Consider the following 17,750-nt stretch of genomic DNA (forward strand, 5'->3'; position numbering starts at 1 on the left):
TATTTCTAAGCATATAATGTTACGGCCAATCCCACTAATCATTGATAAAAGAGTAGCCCAAGAGTTGGAGGTGGATGTTGATGACTAGTTGCTTTCCCTCTAGTCTCACATTGTTAAATTAGGGACGGCTAGCGCAGATAACACTCGTGTAGCTTTGTTCAAAATTCAAAACAAACAAACTTTGTGACACCCTGTGTAAGGTTCTAAATGAAAACCACATCAAATTATAGTTCTATTGAATATATAAGTTATCTTTTAAAAACACATTCAATTGATTTGACAAAAAACTAATAGATTATTAATCAATTAAAAAACTGATTATAAACCTCAAGCAGATATATTTTTTAATGAGAATGCTATCAACACTTATATTCAGGTTTCAGGATAATGTTTACTTTTTTAAAAAAGTTTGGATTGCAGCATTTACGTATTTACGTAGGTATAAATTTAAATAACAAAAAACAATCCAGAATCTAAAAAGAATATAATAGTTTGATTTTAAAAAGCTAGTGTGTGAGCGTGAAAATCCAAGAAAACGAATCAAACTCCATTTAATTTTGGAACTTTGCCATTTTATGGTATTAGCAACTTCTAAAAATCCAGAAATCACTGAAACGGGCATAGAAACAAAGAGTGAAACAAGCTGAAATCTACTATTAACTCACAAACATTGAATTGCTGGAAATAAACAGGAAAGAAGCAGAATCTTAGGTGTAAACAAAATCCTGTTAAGGAAGAAAACGAAAATTGGCTATTTGATATTGATTATTACAGTTTTATTATTGTTTCTTTAACAGGCGAAGATAAGATTTATCACAGAGAAGACTTCACGTACACGTCGAACTGACTACATTTTTTATCCTCTTCAATGGTAGATTTATCTAGAAATAGAGAAAATAAGACATTTAATAGTTAATATTTTATCTAATAAGTGAATGCCTGAGTTTAGATAACTAGCCTATTGTGATTGGAAAACTTAACTCTCTTTATAATGGTTAACATATTTGTGGTAGACCTCACTTCTTGAATTCTTTTTTTTATTTTATCATAAACCTACAAAATAAATTATAATATTTTTATACAAGATACTTAAACTTCTACAGTTATAAGAAACGATATTTATTTCTCTTGATACTCTGTTTAAATAAAAATATATGAATGATCTTTTATTTTCATGAGGAAATTAGTTCGTGTTTTATTCACTGTACATTTTTTAAATGGTATATAATATTTTAAACAAATGAATCGGTTTATAAATGAAAATAAATTAAGAAATTGAACGCTACGTGTAAATACAACATTGAATACGCTACACCAAATTTCTTGTTAAATCAAGCTATTATTTCTAAGCAAATAATGAAGAATAAAATTAGATTTTTCATGAAAAATTACGTTTAAGTAATTATTGAGTAGAACAAAATAGCAATTTTTGATTAATTAAAATGTTTGGTAGCAATGGAATGTTATAGTTTTCTCTGTTTACATATTTAAAGCTATATTGAAGTATCTGTCGTGCGTACCGCGGGAAACTGAACATTGAATTTTGGTTTTGTAAGCCTATTAACTTACTACTTAACCAACAGGGAACATGAATAGAGATGAGTTTTATGTTATTTTATAATAGAAGACATTTTTTTTTTTTCTGTTTGCCTAGAGCCATGACGATTCATTAGGTAATAATATGTGACAGAATTTTTATGATGTATAATTGTTGTTGTTGTTTTGAATTAAACACAAAGCTACACAATGGGCTATCTGTGCTCTGCCCACCACAGGTATCGAAACCCGGTTGTTAGCGTTGTAAGTCCGCAGACTTACCTCTGGGGTGCGTGATGTATAAAGTAAGGTGTTAACGAGAATAAATGTATTAAATTTACTGATTTATTTTAAGTTTTCTGTTGAATTTTGCGCAAGGCTACTGAAACGTTGTCAGCGCTAACTAGGTGGTCTCTCTCTCTTATGGTTATTTGGGTATTTGGATTTGTATACCCGGGAGGGTCAGGTTTCGTCGACCTCTTTCTATCACTAGGTGGTTAGGGCGATCGACTTGTAATTCTGTGGGTCGTGGGTTTGATTACCCGTAACTCTAAACATGTTCACCCTTTCAGCCGTGTGGGCGTTATAATGGTCGATGAATCCCACTATTTGTTGGTAAAATAGTAGCCCAAGAGTTGGCGGTGGGTGGTAATGAGTAGCTGCCTTTCATCTAGTCTTACGCTGCTAAATTAAGGACGACTAGCGCAGATATTACTCTTGTAGCTTTGCGCGAAATTCAACAAACAGACAGAGCTAACCGTACTAATTTGGCGACTAGTGAACAGCACTTATTGCCATATCTTGCGGATAAATTATTACTATTCTAAACAGTACAATTATATGTGACAAATGGAAGAAAAACTAAGGAAAAATATTAAGTCATAAAATATGTTTAAAAATTTAACTTTCTTTTCTTCAACATTATTTGATATAAATAAAAATACAAAACTGAATGAGAGTGGGAAAAGTAGTAAACGTTGTTAAATTTGCTTTGGGATTTTAACTTTCAGTTTTAGGTGTAAAGTGGTTTAGTGGGTTATTATTAAAACGGTTTTGGAGATTTACCAAGTCATTACAGTCCATGTTTCCACGGCCATTCATACTATATCTGACAACTGTACATTTTGACAATTACTCTCCGGAACATAGTTTCCAATGCAGAAGGTCCTGTCGTAAGACTGTAATGTCTGTAAGAAATAACCTTTCCCTGCCTACTTTCCATAATCCATTTAGTGTGCGAGAATAACGATTTCATAGAGCCTGTTTCAATGATTTGATCGCATAGAAGTTCACAGGGGTTACATTTATGACTTTATCGGTATTTCTTCATGTAAAATAGTATAAATATATGCTTCATTCTCCAGTTGCTTGAGATATATATGTAATTGATGGGACATGTGGCGGAAGCTGCTTGTCTACACGTAACTTGTCGCTTTTCCGAATGTGTAACCTTCTTGATTACCTTACGTATTTTTGTCTGTGACACGTAGACAGCTTTCGTCATTGACCTGTGCGTTTTTGAATTCTTATCTGTTACAAAATGCCACATATTGCTTATTATGGCTGGAGTACGACTTGTTGCAATTCTCTTTCTAGATGGTCCTGTCACCCATGATGTTTCATATTTTATAGTTTTAAAATGTACTTAAGAAATCCTAAGCTACTGATCTTAAAACATCCTTATGGTCTAAGCTTATGAATATTTTACGTCCAAAAGAGCTGTTACACATTCCCCAGAACAATTACTTATCTGTAGTTTTCCATTATCTGTAAAATTCCAAACAATATCAACATACAGTTCTGATACAAGTCATTCCACTGTGATTTATGTTGGTAATAATTTTTAGTTGACTCGGTTATGTGCACGTTTATCTTCGTCTTAATATGAAGTACTTAACTCTCAATGAAAAATTAACAATCTTAGCTTTTGTTTATGGTGTGAGACTTACAGGTAAAAAAAAGGTTAAGGTGTAAATTGTATTATATAACAAATCTATAGCAGCTTCAATATAGAACCAACTTCAAACATATTCATCTATCCAGGTAGTGACAGCGAAAAGTGATAATTATGTATATATATACATATTAAACTAATCTGTAAGGTACTTACATTAAACAATGAGAAATTACTTTCGCCGGAAACAAGAGACAGCGTTAAAGTAACACCTCCAAAATTTACGTCCATCCCCACGTCTCTGAAGCTCCATCTGATGACTGACTATATCGTCTTCTTGCAGGGCGTTTTGGAGGGCGTTCATCAGTTTGTTCAGTAACATAGTTGATCGCTTGGGAAGCGAGTCCTTTGGTATTAAAAAATAAATAAATGCATTATAATTTCAAAAATATAGAGTTTCTATTAGCACAAACATCTCCCGAGGGACATCTGGGGACATCAGTATGTCTACTGATTTACTACGCTACTATCCGGGGTTTGAGTTCCAGTGCTGGATATAGAAGATAATAACATGTGGCTTTTTTCTAGAATAAAAAGGGGCAAAAGAAATGTGTTCAGTAATCTGAAATTATAGATGTTGGATTACTTCTAATAAGTTCGTGTTCACTTCCAGATTGGGGCAAAGGTTACACAAGAGATTAAGAACCATAGTATATCTAGAAGGCATAACTTTCTGTGAGAAGAAAAAATTTTTCTTTGTTTAATTTTCTAAATATCAGTGAGTGTTTACATATGATTAGATTTCCAATTCCTTCTGTTGTTTGTGAATTTCAAACAGGAACAAACAATACACATTAGTTAGATTATTTACTCCAACAACTTGTAGGAAACTGAATTTAATTTTTAAACTACAGTGAGTTAAATTATCGTTTTTTAGGGTTAACAAGTTGCAACCCTAGAGCAGTTTGGGGTTAATACATCAATTTTTTTCTAAAATAGTTTACAACTGAATTCATAATTCGGGCCCGGCATGGCCATGTGGTTACGGCACTGGACTCGTAATCCGAGGGTCGCGGGTTCATGTTCCTGTCACACCAAACATGCTCGCCCTTTCAGCTGTGGGGCCGTTATAATGTGACGGTCAATCCCACTATTCGTTTGTAAAAGAGTAGCTCAATAGTCGGCGGTGGGTGGTGATGACTATCTGCCTTCCCTCTAGTCTTACACTGCTAAATTCGGTAGCCCTCGTGTAGCTTTGCGCAAATTTCAAAAGAAACCCTACTGACCCCCAATCATAGGAAATATTCCACAAAATCAATCACTAAAAATAAAAAATAACATTGGTTTTTCACAACAACGACATCTTTATCCATGACATTATCGAGGATTATGTATATTGCGTTGCTATATCAGTTTTTAAGTGTGTGAACGTTAGATCTGAATCTTAAAAACAGAAACGAATATTCTCCATGTAAATCTGTTCATAAGACAAACAAAGTACGACGCCAGTGTTTCAAAAATTATTTCATTGTTATGATTAACTTGTAACGTATAGTGCAAACTTTCTGCTGTGATATTATATAGTCATGAGAGTCAATTTCGCTTCGTGGTTAAAGTTGCGGTGTAGGGTTGATTTATCAGGCACTGTAGCTCATGTGTTGAATAAGGAACCGTTAAAGTTAAATATTCCAAGGAGTAAATATTAACAAGACATAAAGAGAATTGTAAATTTAAAAAAAAACGTGCGAGAAGAAAAACATTTTTTTCAAGCGAAATTGTTGATACCCTGATGGATTTAACAAAGTGATTTTGTTGAGTGTGACATTTTACCAACTAAAAGGTCGTTTAGAAGTAGCCAAGCCAGTAGAGACAGGAATATTAGCTTTCTGATGCTGTAAAAGCACCGATCCAGCAGAAAAAAAAGAAAAGAAAAAGATAACAAGTGATTGAACTTTACGAAAGGATAAAGTTATAAGATGAGATTAAGAATCTTAAGGCAAGATCTATCATATAAAAGAACTTGCAATGGTGGAAACAGACACAAAAACAATTTACGTTATTCGATTATTTTCTTCATATGATAACTTGTCTAGGCTTCTGATGTTGCTGTTTTGTGAAAGCTTATATAAATCTAATAGCCGTACGGTACATTGACGACAGAAACTAAATACATGTATGCAATTAACGAATCGAACAATACCTCTTATTGTTTGATAAGCAATATTTTGGAATGTATACTCTTCAAAACAAGAAACGCAAAAGGGATATTTTTGTTATTTTAAAGAGAAATATGTATAATAACGTTACAAGCTCAGAGTATGTGATGTTACACGTGTTAAGGCACTGATTGTCAGACCAAAATGACAATAAAAGTTGTACACTTTGAAAACGGAGGAAAACATCGGATTTTTCGCCAAAACGCATGCGTGTCCAATAAATTTGTTTGAGAGATCTGCATGTTCTGCAAGTGCAACATGTGCAAAATCCTTATAAAAGTGACGGGTTTTCGGTTTCCATAGCTCAGCGTTAAGCCACCGACACGCAATACAGTTACGCCAAGACTGTCTGAAGCACAACGCAACAACGCCATTGGTCGCTTGGAAGCAAGCGAATCTCGATCAGATGTTGCCAGAGCTGTGAATGTCCACCCAAGCACCATCACAAGGACTATGGAATCGTCACCAACAACATGAATCAACTTGTGACCGTCCACGATCTGGCAGACCTCGTGTGACCACGCCCGCACAAGATAGCAACATCCGGTTACGTCACCTTCGGGATAGAACCACCACTGCAACGTCTACTGCCTCAACCATACCAGGGCTGCGTAGGATTTCCGATCAGACCGTACGCAACCGTCTACGAGATGCAGGAATCCGACCTCGACGTCCAGTCAGAGGCGTCATCCTCACCCAGCAACATCGTCAAGCACGGCTGCAGTGGACTCGGGCACATCGGGTATGGCCTCATCGACGATGGAGGCATGTTTGGTTCAGCGATGAATCACGTTTTATGCTTCGTAGGCAGGATGGAAGAACCCGCGTTTACCGTCGCCGAGGTGAACGTTTTGCAGCAAACTGTGTGCAGGATGTTGACAGATTTGGTGGTGGCAGCGTCATGATGTGGGCTGCCATCGCCCACAATGCCAGAACAGACCTTTTACACATTCGAGGGAATCTTACGGCTCAACGATACGTCGACGAGATTCTTTGGCTCCATGTGCAACCCATCATGGTTAACGTCAACGACGGTTTTCAACATGACAACGCCCGTCCTCACACAGCCCAACTCACCACTGTCTTCTTGAGACACCACAACATCATCGTTCTTCCATTGCCCTCCAGATCACCAGATTTAAACCCCATCAAACATCTTTGGGACGAGTTGGACCGACGTCTGCGACGGCGACAACCTCAACCGCAGACTCTACCTCGGCTTCCAGCAGCTTTGCAGGCTGAGTGGACAGCCATTCCACAGGATGTGATTCGTCATCTCATCGCTTCCATGGGCAGGAGATACCAAGCAGTTATTGATGCTCACGGGGAGCATACTCGTTATTGACGTTGAGTGACGTTAAACTTCACCTAGTGAGCGTGGACTTCGCCTTTGCAGACTTTGGATGTTCAGCAGTGAATATGCAAAGTTTCACACATGTCATACAGAACTACCCGGAATAAACTTGTTAACAATTTGTCTCATATTTTGCCTTTGCGTTTCTTTTTTTGAAGAGTATAGTAATTATTTAAACAACAATATTTTATGTGAATAACACGATATTGAATCGAAATTATTGAGAAATAGTTTTAGAATTTTTGCGCTAAAGTAATTTTGAACTGGGGGGGCAGCTAGTTATTAACACCTATTTCCAATACTTCTGTTACTCTTGTTCGAGGGCCTGGCATGGACGGATGGTTAGGGCACTCGACTCGCAATCTGAAGGTTGTGGGTTCGATTACCCATGACACCAAACATGCTCACCATTTCAGCCGTGGGGACATTATAACGTATGGTCAATCCCACTATCCGTTAGTAAAAGAGTAGTCCAAGAGTTGGCAGTGGGTTGTGATGACTAACTGCCTTCCATCTGGTCTTATACTGCTAAATCGAGATTCGGCCAGCGTAGATAGACCTCTTGTAGTTTTGTGCATAATTCAAGAATAAACAAACAAAACTTTAATTCGATTAATAGCGGGATATAATTCTCATTCATACAGCGAATATATCGTACCGAAGGTCCCAGACTGTAGAGCATATTTATAACGTGAACCATGAACCCTCGGATTTACGGTTTGGATATGCTAACCTCTATGCCATATTCAGCTTTCGAGTTAAACGTGTTTTTAAAAATACTGTAATGAAATTGAAATAAAAACGTAATTATTCTTCCTCCTTCGATACCGTCGTTGGGCAAATATTAAATAGCCCGCTGTGTAAGTTTGTACTTCTCAACAATAAACGAACAAATTATATTTTGTTTAAAAACTGCAGAAGAATAAAAACTTTAAATCTAATAAAACCGACAATGTTGACAAAAGATTATTATTTTAATCGAGGTACAAGGGAAACATTCGTTACAATCCATGTACATTTGGTGTATATTTTAATTATATTTTCACACAACAGTCTCATGTTTTCATATGAATACATGAATATTATAACATACAGAAATAAATATAATATTATCTTATTTGTTCATTTATTTTAAAGAAAAGACACATTAAACTATCTCTTGTGTCCATCGCGAAGAATCGAACGTCAGATTTAGCGTTGTAAGTAGATAGATATACCGCACTGGTGGACTTTAAATTGTTGTTTAACAAATCTGCATTATAATACGTTGAATTTATACTATTAAACAACATACTGATATTATCAATATTCTATTTGAATGTTCTATAGTAGATTTGAGTTTACAGACGTAACACTTGCGTTTTAATCTAAAATATCCGAAGTTTAATACCTAAAAATAAACGATTTGATGTATTGTATTTATTTCTGATAAAAAAAAAACGTTTTATAAGATTCGGAAAATTCCTTTATATTCTAACCTCTAACTTTTTTTTTTCAAGTCTGAAAAAAGTTTTTTATAGTTAAAGCAAAACTACACAATGGACTATCTATGTGCATTCATCACTGGTATCAGAACCCAGTTTTTAGTGTTATAAGCCTTAAAATTTACTAGTGTGCTATTGTGAAACAAATAATCTGTATTTATAAGAAGATTTGATTGAGCCATAAACGCTCTATCTACTGGTATCGAAACCGATTTTTAACGTCGTAATTCTAAAAAACTGAGTCTATTGGGAGTGGTCTGAAAAACTTTTAAAATGTGGACATTTATTTATAAAAGTAGATTTATTATAGACAATTATATTTATTAATTTTTGTTATTAAACACAAAAACTACAAAAGAGTCAACTGCTGTCTTGCCCATGAACTCCGGTTTTCAATACTATAAGTTGTCAGACTTACCACTGAGCCAACGGAAGACAGAGGACACCTTATTAACTATTTATAATTATTTCGAACCACAGTATCATAGAATATAAATTTCTCTTCGTGTTTAACGTTGTTTTGTATTTAAATTTTTACTATTTAAATACTTAAGAAATATCTTGAGAGATATTTTACGTCCCCTGCTGGTACAACGGTAAGTCTACGGATTTACAACACTAAAATCAGAGGGTTCGATTTCCCTCGATTGATTCAGCAGAAAACCTAATGTGGATTTGCTCCAAGAAAAACAGACAGATATTTTAAAATATATCATCCAAAATGAAAGGTTTAGCGTTGTTTAGACCTTTTACGTACGTATATACTATCTGTGTTTGTTTTTGGTAAATGCTTTGATTAAAATTGTCTTAGAAATAAAACTGTATTATTCCAATCAATGGCGAACGATCTGCCACTTACAACCCTATTGTATTTTTAAAAGGAAAACATACGACACGCTGATGTTAATATGACTATCGTTTTCACTAGAACAGTTATCAAATGTTTCTTTCCATTAATTGTGATAGGAACATTGCATTTACAGTTCATGCTGCTTAAATTATATCCATTAAATGTTTATTTGTGCTACTGATAGCAGCAACACCTTCTCCAGTTTATACTGTTTTACTAACATTTAAATTAAACTGTTTATTTGCATCACTACAGCACTTTTTTTTTCCAGTTTTATTCACCAGTGTGGAAATCGTTATTTTCTAAGCAGTGATTATATTATGTGTTTGACATTCTTCTCTGTGGCTCTTTACAAATTTGGATAGATTACAAAGTACTGGAAAATCTCTTATTTAGATAGAGTGAATTACAGGGTGAAAAGGAGCAATCCCGATATTGCATACCACAAAAATCCTATCAAAAGTGATCTTAAATCACTAGTAATAAATTCTGAAACATACAAGGATTACTTTTATGGATATTTAATCATTCGTTTAGTGTGAGCTCAGAGCGTGAAACAAGCACGAGGAACCATTTCAATCTAATTATAAATTTCACAGCAAGCTCGCTTGGACAAAGAAAAATGCATTATGGCATGCAAAATAGACCGACAATCCATTTTTAAATGGTTATCTAAATGCAAATTAAATTCGGCAGGGTGTGTTGCTTTTCGTATAAAGTGTATAAGGATTAAAAACATTGGAATTTTTTTTGTTGAATTTTGTGAAAATGTTTTCTACGCTAGTAAAGTAAGGCGGTGATTTTAATATTTAGTAATTTAGCACCTTTTGCTTTTTTATAACGTTTCTATGGAAAAAAAGTCTTAAAAGTTCAACACGGACAGCTGTGGAATAATAATCAATTTTGCTTAATAATATAATTCACCATAAACTATGTAAGAGTCTGACAGTTTTGTAGTTCGAAACGAGTTGGCTCGTTCAGTTGAATGCAACATTTTTATTTTTTCTAAATTGCTAAATTACTGTCTAAAACATATTAATCTAGATAAGCTCTTTCAGGAAGGCCGAACAAGAAATACAGAATGATCTGATTGGTTACAAATAATCACGTGTTATACTTTAGTTACTTAAGCAAAACATATTATAATTACATTTCGTTTACTTGAAGTAACTTTTACCACAGCAGTTTTTGTTCACACAAATAATGACATAAATAGCGCCTGAAGCAGGGGTCGACAGCGTACGACCCACCAGCCGAAATCATCCAGCTCTCAGTCCCCAAAGGAAATATCACATCCACCCAGCCCGTGGTGGCTGTAAAAAAATAATTCAAGTTTGTAACTTAATGTGGCGCTCCATCCGCTCACAGACGTGGTTTCTGGTCCCTGTGCGGTACGCGGTTGCTGACCACTGGCCTAAAGCATTACTGTGCTGTCGTTTTCATGTAGGCTAGAATGGCGCTGGTGTAGGACAAAAGGTGTCGTAGCATGGGCAGGTATAGTGTGGTTGAAATATTATTGCATATTGTTTTTGTTCTCACTCATTATATTTTAAAATTAATAAGTTTCAGCGCAAATCTTCACAACGGACTATCTACTACAAGGATCAAACCCAGTGTTTCAATATTCAAACTTATCGCTGAGCCATCTGGAGGGGGGTTATGCATTGGAAACGTGTTAATACAAAAGAACAAAATTACATATATGATCAAACTAAAATTAAAAACCACTTTAATTTATTATTAAAGCAATGTTCATATTTATTTTCTTAATTCGTAGACGTATAGAAAGAAATGAGATATTTTGTTTCAAATAATTGAACAAATTTCTCCATACGCGCCAATTAAGTAACAATAGGAGACGAGTAAATAGGTATTGGTAAATATTATTACAGAGTCTATTCTCACCTCACAGATCAGAGTTACGAATTGAACTTTAACGCTTTATCAAAAGCGTTACAAATTCACTGCCTAATAAGACAGTTTGTTAAATAAAATACAAACAACAACAGATAATCAAAGATGAATAATGTTTAAATTTTCAAAGCACATAGGTGAATTTAAAGGAAGATAGTCGTTTTGGTATATTGTATTTCATATAGTAAATACGCTATACTATAAGTGAACACCTTATGTAAACGAATTTTGTTATTACTAGGAGAGTTTGTTTGTTTGTTTTTTTGAATTTCGCGCAAAGCTACTGGAAAGCTATCTGCGCTAGACGTCCCTAATTTAGCAGTATAAGACTAGAGGAAAGGCAGCTAGTCATCACCACCCACCGCCAACTCTTGGGTTACTCTTTTACCAACGAATAATGGGATTGACTGTCACATTATAACGCTCTCACGGCTGAAAGGGCGAGCATGATTGGTGCAACGGGGATTCGAACCCGCGACCCTCGGATTACGAGTCGAACGTCTTAACCCACCTGGCCATGCCGGGCCTAAGTGACCTGTTTAGACTACTCACGTATCAAGTTACGTAAATAAAGTTCTGAACGAATCTGATGACAACGAAGTTAAATGTGTTATACGGCACGAGAAACCCTTCAAACAACTTTAGTCTAAGAGACAATTTAATCCAAATTAGCTGACCAAAAATGACCAAATTATCTTCTTATCTGGCAAGAACATCAGATCTCGAACGTAGTCAGGTGGTTAAAGCGCTCGACTCCTAATCTGAGGGTCGCTGGTTCAAATCCCCATCGTACTAAACATGCTTGCCCTTTCACCGTGGTGGTGTTATAATGTGACGGTTAATCCCACTATTTGTTGGTAAAAGAGTAGCCCAACAGTTGGCGGTGGGTGGTGATGACTAGCTGCCTTCCCTCTAGTCTTACACTACTGAATTAGGGACGGCTAACGCAGAAGGAGCTTGCGTAGTTTGGCGCGAAATTTAAAACAAATAAATAAACAAAACCTAGTTGTCAGGAGCAAGTATTAAAATTCAACAGAGCGATAATACCGCCACTGTAATTGTCTATATACAGTGTGAAGAAATTCACACACAAAAACTCTGCTGTCTGAGATGGACCTCTGAATGATGACAGCTTCATTCCACAAATAACCTTGCGAGTCATTATGTTATCTATACCTATCACTTCTTTACACGTATGTTTTACGCTGCCCGTAACTTATTACTTTTAATTTTATTTCTGATGGTGTTTAATGAAGTTTAAAAGAGCCTCCCACGCACGTACACACGTGTCTCTTTGAATTGTGTAGTTGATTAGTTTATTATCGTTACTGGTCCAAAAGGAGAGAACTTTGATTTTATTTTTTTCGTCCAAATATCATAGAAATTATTTTCATTGAAATTGATGGTGTATATTAATAGTTAAGGCTTAGCTTATATGAAAATGAGCGTTTATGGTTCGCAGCTCGTTATCGCAATACCGCACTCTGCACTTTAGCCCGAGGTACGTTATGAAACTTACGACTGATTTTCAATATTTCATTAGATAAGATATTCCAAACGTTAGCAATGAGTGCTGTTTTGGTTTGGTTTGTTTTGAATTTCGCGCAAAGCTACACGAGGGCTATCTGCGCTAGCCGTCCCTAATTTAGCAGTGTAAGTCTAGAGGGAAGGTAGCTAGTCATCGTCACCCACCGCCAAATCTTGGGCTACTTTTTTACTAACGAATAGTTGGATTGACCATCATTTTGTAACGCACTTACAGCTGAAAGGGCGAGCATGTTTGGTGTGATGGGGATTCGAACCCGCGACCCTTGGATTACGAGTCGAGTGCCTTGACCACCTGGTCATGCCAAGACCTGGCAGTGCTGTTGACCAAATATCTCCGCTCTAGTCTATCAGTCCAAATTTAGAGCTAGCTATGTCTCATTTGTGCAGCTTTGCGCAAATAATCCATTTACTATTCTTTTATCAAGAAATATCTTGAGGTGGGACGTTGTGTTGTTTTAGTTTAGTGATCGATTTGTAAGGCACTCGGAACTTGCATCCCTAGAAAAAAAGTATGTGCAAAGTATAGAAAAATCATTTAAGCATAATACTTAAATACTGCATGGTCGTTTCTTTGTTGATATTTTGAAATAAAAATTGGATTTTATTTATTAACGAAAGTTCACATTTAAAGAGTATCACCTTTTATATTTGGTTTTTCAATTTCGTGCAAAGCTACTCGAGAGCTATCTGCGCTAGCTTTCCCTAATTTAGCAGTGTAAGACTAGAGGGAAGGCAACAAATCATCACCACCCACCGCCAACTCTTGGGCTACTCTTTTGCCAAAGAATAGTGGGATTGACCGTCACATTATCACGCCTCCACGGGCCGAAAGGGTGAGCATGTTTTGTGCAAATTCGAACCCGCGACCCTTGGATTACGAGTCGAGTGCCATATCCACCTGGCCTATTAGGAAATACATGTGCTGTGCTAATGTAAACCAGAAGATTAGAGGAATTCATAATAATATTTATTTGATTATGATAAATCTATGAAACTTTATTCGATTCTGATGAAGTTATAAAATTGTGGCACAAAGTATAAAATCTCATTATTGTAATATTAAATCACTGATTTCTACTGTATGGGACTAATGCAGCTCGACAAAAATAGTTATGTAATACAGAAAAAGTCACACAATCCCCTTAAAGGCGAAAGGAACCAGTAGTTTTAACAGTGGTTAAAAGAATTTTAATTTACTGAGTAAATGTATAAAAGTCGTTAAATGCAAAATCGTGTTCATATGCTCAGAGTACAGGTTATTCCTTCGTCAATCGACAACTTTACAGACGAAGAACAGTGTTGACGCATAACGACAACCCGCTGTCAGTTGCACATTAAGAGTTAGATGTTTGTGCAAAAATCATCAAGTTCAACGTTCGTTCTTGGTATTTGCATTTATTAACCGCCCTCGCCATAGACACCCAGCTGTTTTTCAGGCTACCAGTAGCAGCGCACCCTGTGTGTGACAGGACAATACACTTTCATCACAGCACGACGAAAGCGACCTCAGTTGGTCACAAGACATGCTCAAATTGCTACTTGGCTTTCTCCAGTTGTTTAAGGTTTTTTTTTATAGGAATTTCCGGAAATGACTTAAAATAATTTCTCCCATGAGTGTTACAACAAGTTGGCTTTCTGCTATGTAATTATATACCATTGTCATTTTCATAATTAATTAGTTATGTGCTCGAAGTACTTTTCTTTATTTCAACTTACGTTTCAGAACATCTCCCCGCATGGCCAGGTGAGTTAAGGCGTTCGACTCGTAATCCGAGGATCGCGGGTTCAAATCCCCATAACTCCATACATGCTCGCCCTTTTACCCGTGGGGGCGTTGTAATGTTACGTTCATTCCCACTATTCGTTAGTTGGCGGTGGGTGGTGATGACGAGCTGCCTTCCCTCTAGTCTTACACTGCTAAATTAGGGTCGGCTAGCGCAGATAGCCCTTGAGTAGCTTTGCACGAAATTCAAACAAACGTTTCAGAACGTCCAACAGTCTTATATTATCATTAAAAAATAATTAGAACACAAACATTCAGTTAAGCTTAAAAGACAAATCCTAATAATAGAATTTACATCGTTTTTTATTTACACGTCTTTTTTGTTTTCTATTGGTTAATTAAAACTATTTGATTGTTAATGACTAAAATTAATGAATCAGACAATTATCAGTTTGAGTTCAGTTTGAAGAATTCTCTTCAGAATAAGTTACTTCTGGAACTCGAACACATTCATTTGATATAAACTGGAGATAAATATAATAGGATCGTTACTGACTGGTGTAGGATATATGTTCTGAAGCTGTTAATAAAAGTCTGTTTTCTTGTAGAAATAACTTTTAATGTAAAACTGAAAGGAAAAATTCGAAAAAACACAACCATCTCCCTTCAAATTTTTGTCAATTTTATCTTTAGTTATTATATACGTAATCACATATATCTAAAACTCTATCCAATATGACTACGTACAACTTGTAAACACGTAAAAAGTACTGTTGAATAATAAATCGTAAGAAATGTAAATCCGATAGCTAACAATTCGCGTCTATTTGCCACAAAATTGCGCTACATAACTTGATGTCATACGTTCACTACAAGAGAGACAGTGAAATGTCATTATTAGGTCATATAAAAGAAGCCTAAGAGAAAATTTCGTGGTGGGTCTCCTGTGGATGCTATGCGCAGATAGGTTTTGTATAGCTTTGCGCGAAAAAACATTTGTTGCATGTTTCTTATTTTTGAATCGCTTATTACACTACTCTCCTCTATGTCACAATACATTCTGAAAGGCAATTTGTATTTTTAAATGCGTACCCTAAAGAGTCCTTACGAATGCGAATCTATCTTAAACCCAATTCTGTAGGTACTTTCATGCACTGTTACGAATGAATGAGATATACGAAATATAAGCGAAACGCGAAGAGCCAGCTTCCTCAATATAAAAATAAAGGGCTATTAGTTGCATTCAAATTAAATGTAATTGTTATAGTATAAGAAATATGGAACACATTTTTGGAGTTTGTCTTTATACATTACTTGCATAAAAAGAATATTTCACGTTTTGCTTCTTCACGGTTCGCGCACCTACTTTTTCATTACTTAACATTCGAAATAATTTAAGTATTCAATGGAACTATTTGTATAACAGATTTGAACTCTAAGAATTTTAAAGGTATTTATATATGCATGTTTATTTTATGTTAAAATTTGATAATAACACTGCAGATAATAAAATTATTTAAGTGTTAGAAACTGAGAATAACTTAAAATAACCTGGATGATGGCTATCATTCTTAAAATAACCTGGATTATGGGTATCATTCTTAAAATAACCTGGATGATGGGTATCGTTCTTAAAATAACCTGGATTATGGGTATCATTCTTAAAATAACCTGGATTATACGTATCATTCTCGGGAAATGAAAATAATTTAACAGTATTTTATTGCCATTTATTTATTATTATATAACCTAACAATTACTATATCTGTTCTCTCACTGTTCAATAAAACCAACATTATCACGATCCACGAACAGTACTATAGACCATGTGCTGTGTGTCATTTAGTTAATTAGATGAATAATAACAGACATGACATTAGGAAAAAAGCTTTTAAAGGCACACCGATATCTGCTACTTTAGTTGATTAAAAAAAACAACTCAAAATAATATTTTAAGACAAAATTCTAGTTTGGTTTGGCTGTTTAGCTTGCTTTAATCTGATTTTCTTCTAGTTTCCTCCAGATAATATACTTTACTTTTAATTATGTATCTAAATCAGTTTTTGTCTCTCGAAACATGAAATTGTATTAATTTAGGTTATTTTTAATCTAGTAACTTACAGATAGGATCAACTTTTCTTATTAAGCAAACCATATTATGTGTAAACATAATTTACACATTGCCGTGTGGTGATAATTTCACTTATATAATTTAAATACACATGAACTTCATTATACATTCATCTTGCACACATCACTCACGTATTAAACTCCACAACAACAAAAAGACTTTTAAAAAGATGACGTCTTTTAGGAAAACATATTTGTTTATTAATACGAAAAGCATAATCACAAAATTGCACATTCATAAACACAGACATGTAGCTATATTCGTAAATAATAATTTTCTGTGAAAAATTACGAACGTTTTGTTTTCACTTATATCATGATCAAATCGCAAATACTTGTATTATCGTTGTTTTAAAAAAATTATACAAAACGAAAAAAATACACATTACAAAAATGAGATATTTTTCTGTGTAAGACTAGAAGTGTTACAAAACTCTCTGGTGTTTTTTTACATCAATATATTTGTAGTTTGAGAAAAAATAACTAAATCAGTATCTATTTCTTTAAAACAATTACAAAAGAATGAACGACTCTATCCTATCGAAAAGGCTGTTAAGTTTGACAATACGAATCATATTTTGTATCCTAACTTACTTTCAATACTGTTGTGTCAACGTCAAGTTCTTGGTCGGTTGGATACGAAAGTGCTAACTCAAAAAGGAAACTTGTAGTAAGCAAGGCAGTGAAAATAATCATAGTGAATCTTGAAGAGAATGCCATCATCTTGGTCTAATAGGCTTGGAATGGAATAATGAACACCGAAAAATACCAGATCACTTCAGTTTTGTGATAAAGATTAAGAGACTCCGACCAAACAAGATGATTTTGTGTCCGCGTCTTCTTGTAATAACGTGGGCTCGCGGCAGGCGTTTCCTCGCTGACCAATCATCAGGTTGTAAGGGAGGAGGTTTCTCCAGTGTTTTGACCAAAGAAACATTTGCTATTGTTTGTGGAAGTTCTAAATGACAAATTGAATCAAGAAGCTTACGTAGTCACGAAACTCCTTGCTGTGAAATTCTATTCGATCAGTTGGGTGTTAGGATCTCGATTATGGTTCCTTGCAGTGAGAAAGTTCTAGTCGCGACTATTAAGCCATTATGT

At 35.1% G+C, this 17,750-nt stretch overlaps 1 protein-coding gene across 1 annotated transcript; it reads right to left on the reverse strand.

Moving 5' to 3' along the window:
• Nucleotides 1–565: 565 nt before the first annotated feature.
• AstCC (Allatostatin double C) lies at nucleotides 566–17,543 on the reverse strand. The gene is made up of 3 exons (XM_076459446.1): nucleotides 17,244–17,543; nucleotides 3,647–3,836; nucleotides 566–881 (listed from the first exon to the last, which is right to left on the reverse strand). The coding sequence occupies exons 1-2, from the start codon at nucleotides 17,370–17,372 to the stop codon at nucleotides 3,663–3,665; spliced, it is 303 nt and encodes a 100-aa protein (XP_076315561.1). The 5' UTR covers nucleotides 17,373–17,543; the 3' UTR covers nucleotides 566–881; nucleotides 3,647–3,662.
• Between the last annotated feature and the right edge of the window lie 207 nt (nucleotides 17,544–17,750).

The sequence above is a fragment of the Tachypleus tridentatus genome, chromosome 10 (genome assembly GCF_004210375.1).
Source record: "Tachypleus tridentatus isolate NWPU-2018 chromosome 10, ASM421037v1, whole genome shotgun sequence".
Taxonomy (NCBI): Eukaryota; Metazoa; Arthropoda; class Merostomata; order Xiphosura; family Limulidae; genus Tachypleus; species Tachypleus tridentatus.

Excerpts from the sequence above, each read along its gene's own strand:
- AstCC (XM_076459446.1), bottom strand. The coding sequence starts at position 17,372 with ATGATGGCATTCTCTTCAAGATTCACTATGATTATTTTCACTGCCTTG. Across the intron at positions 3,837-17,243 it reads TTGACACAACAGTATTGAAA|GACTCGCTTCCCAAGCGATC; the intron begins GTAAGTTAGGAT and ends TTAATACCAAAG.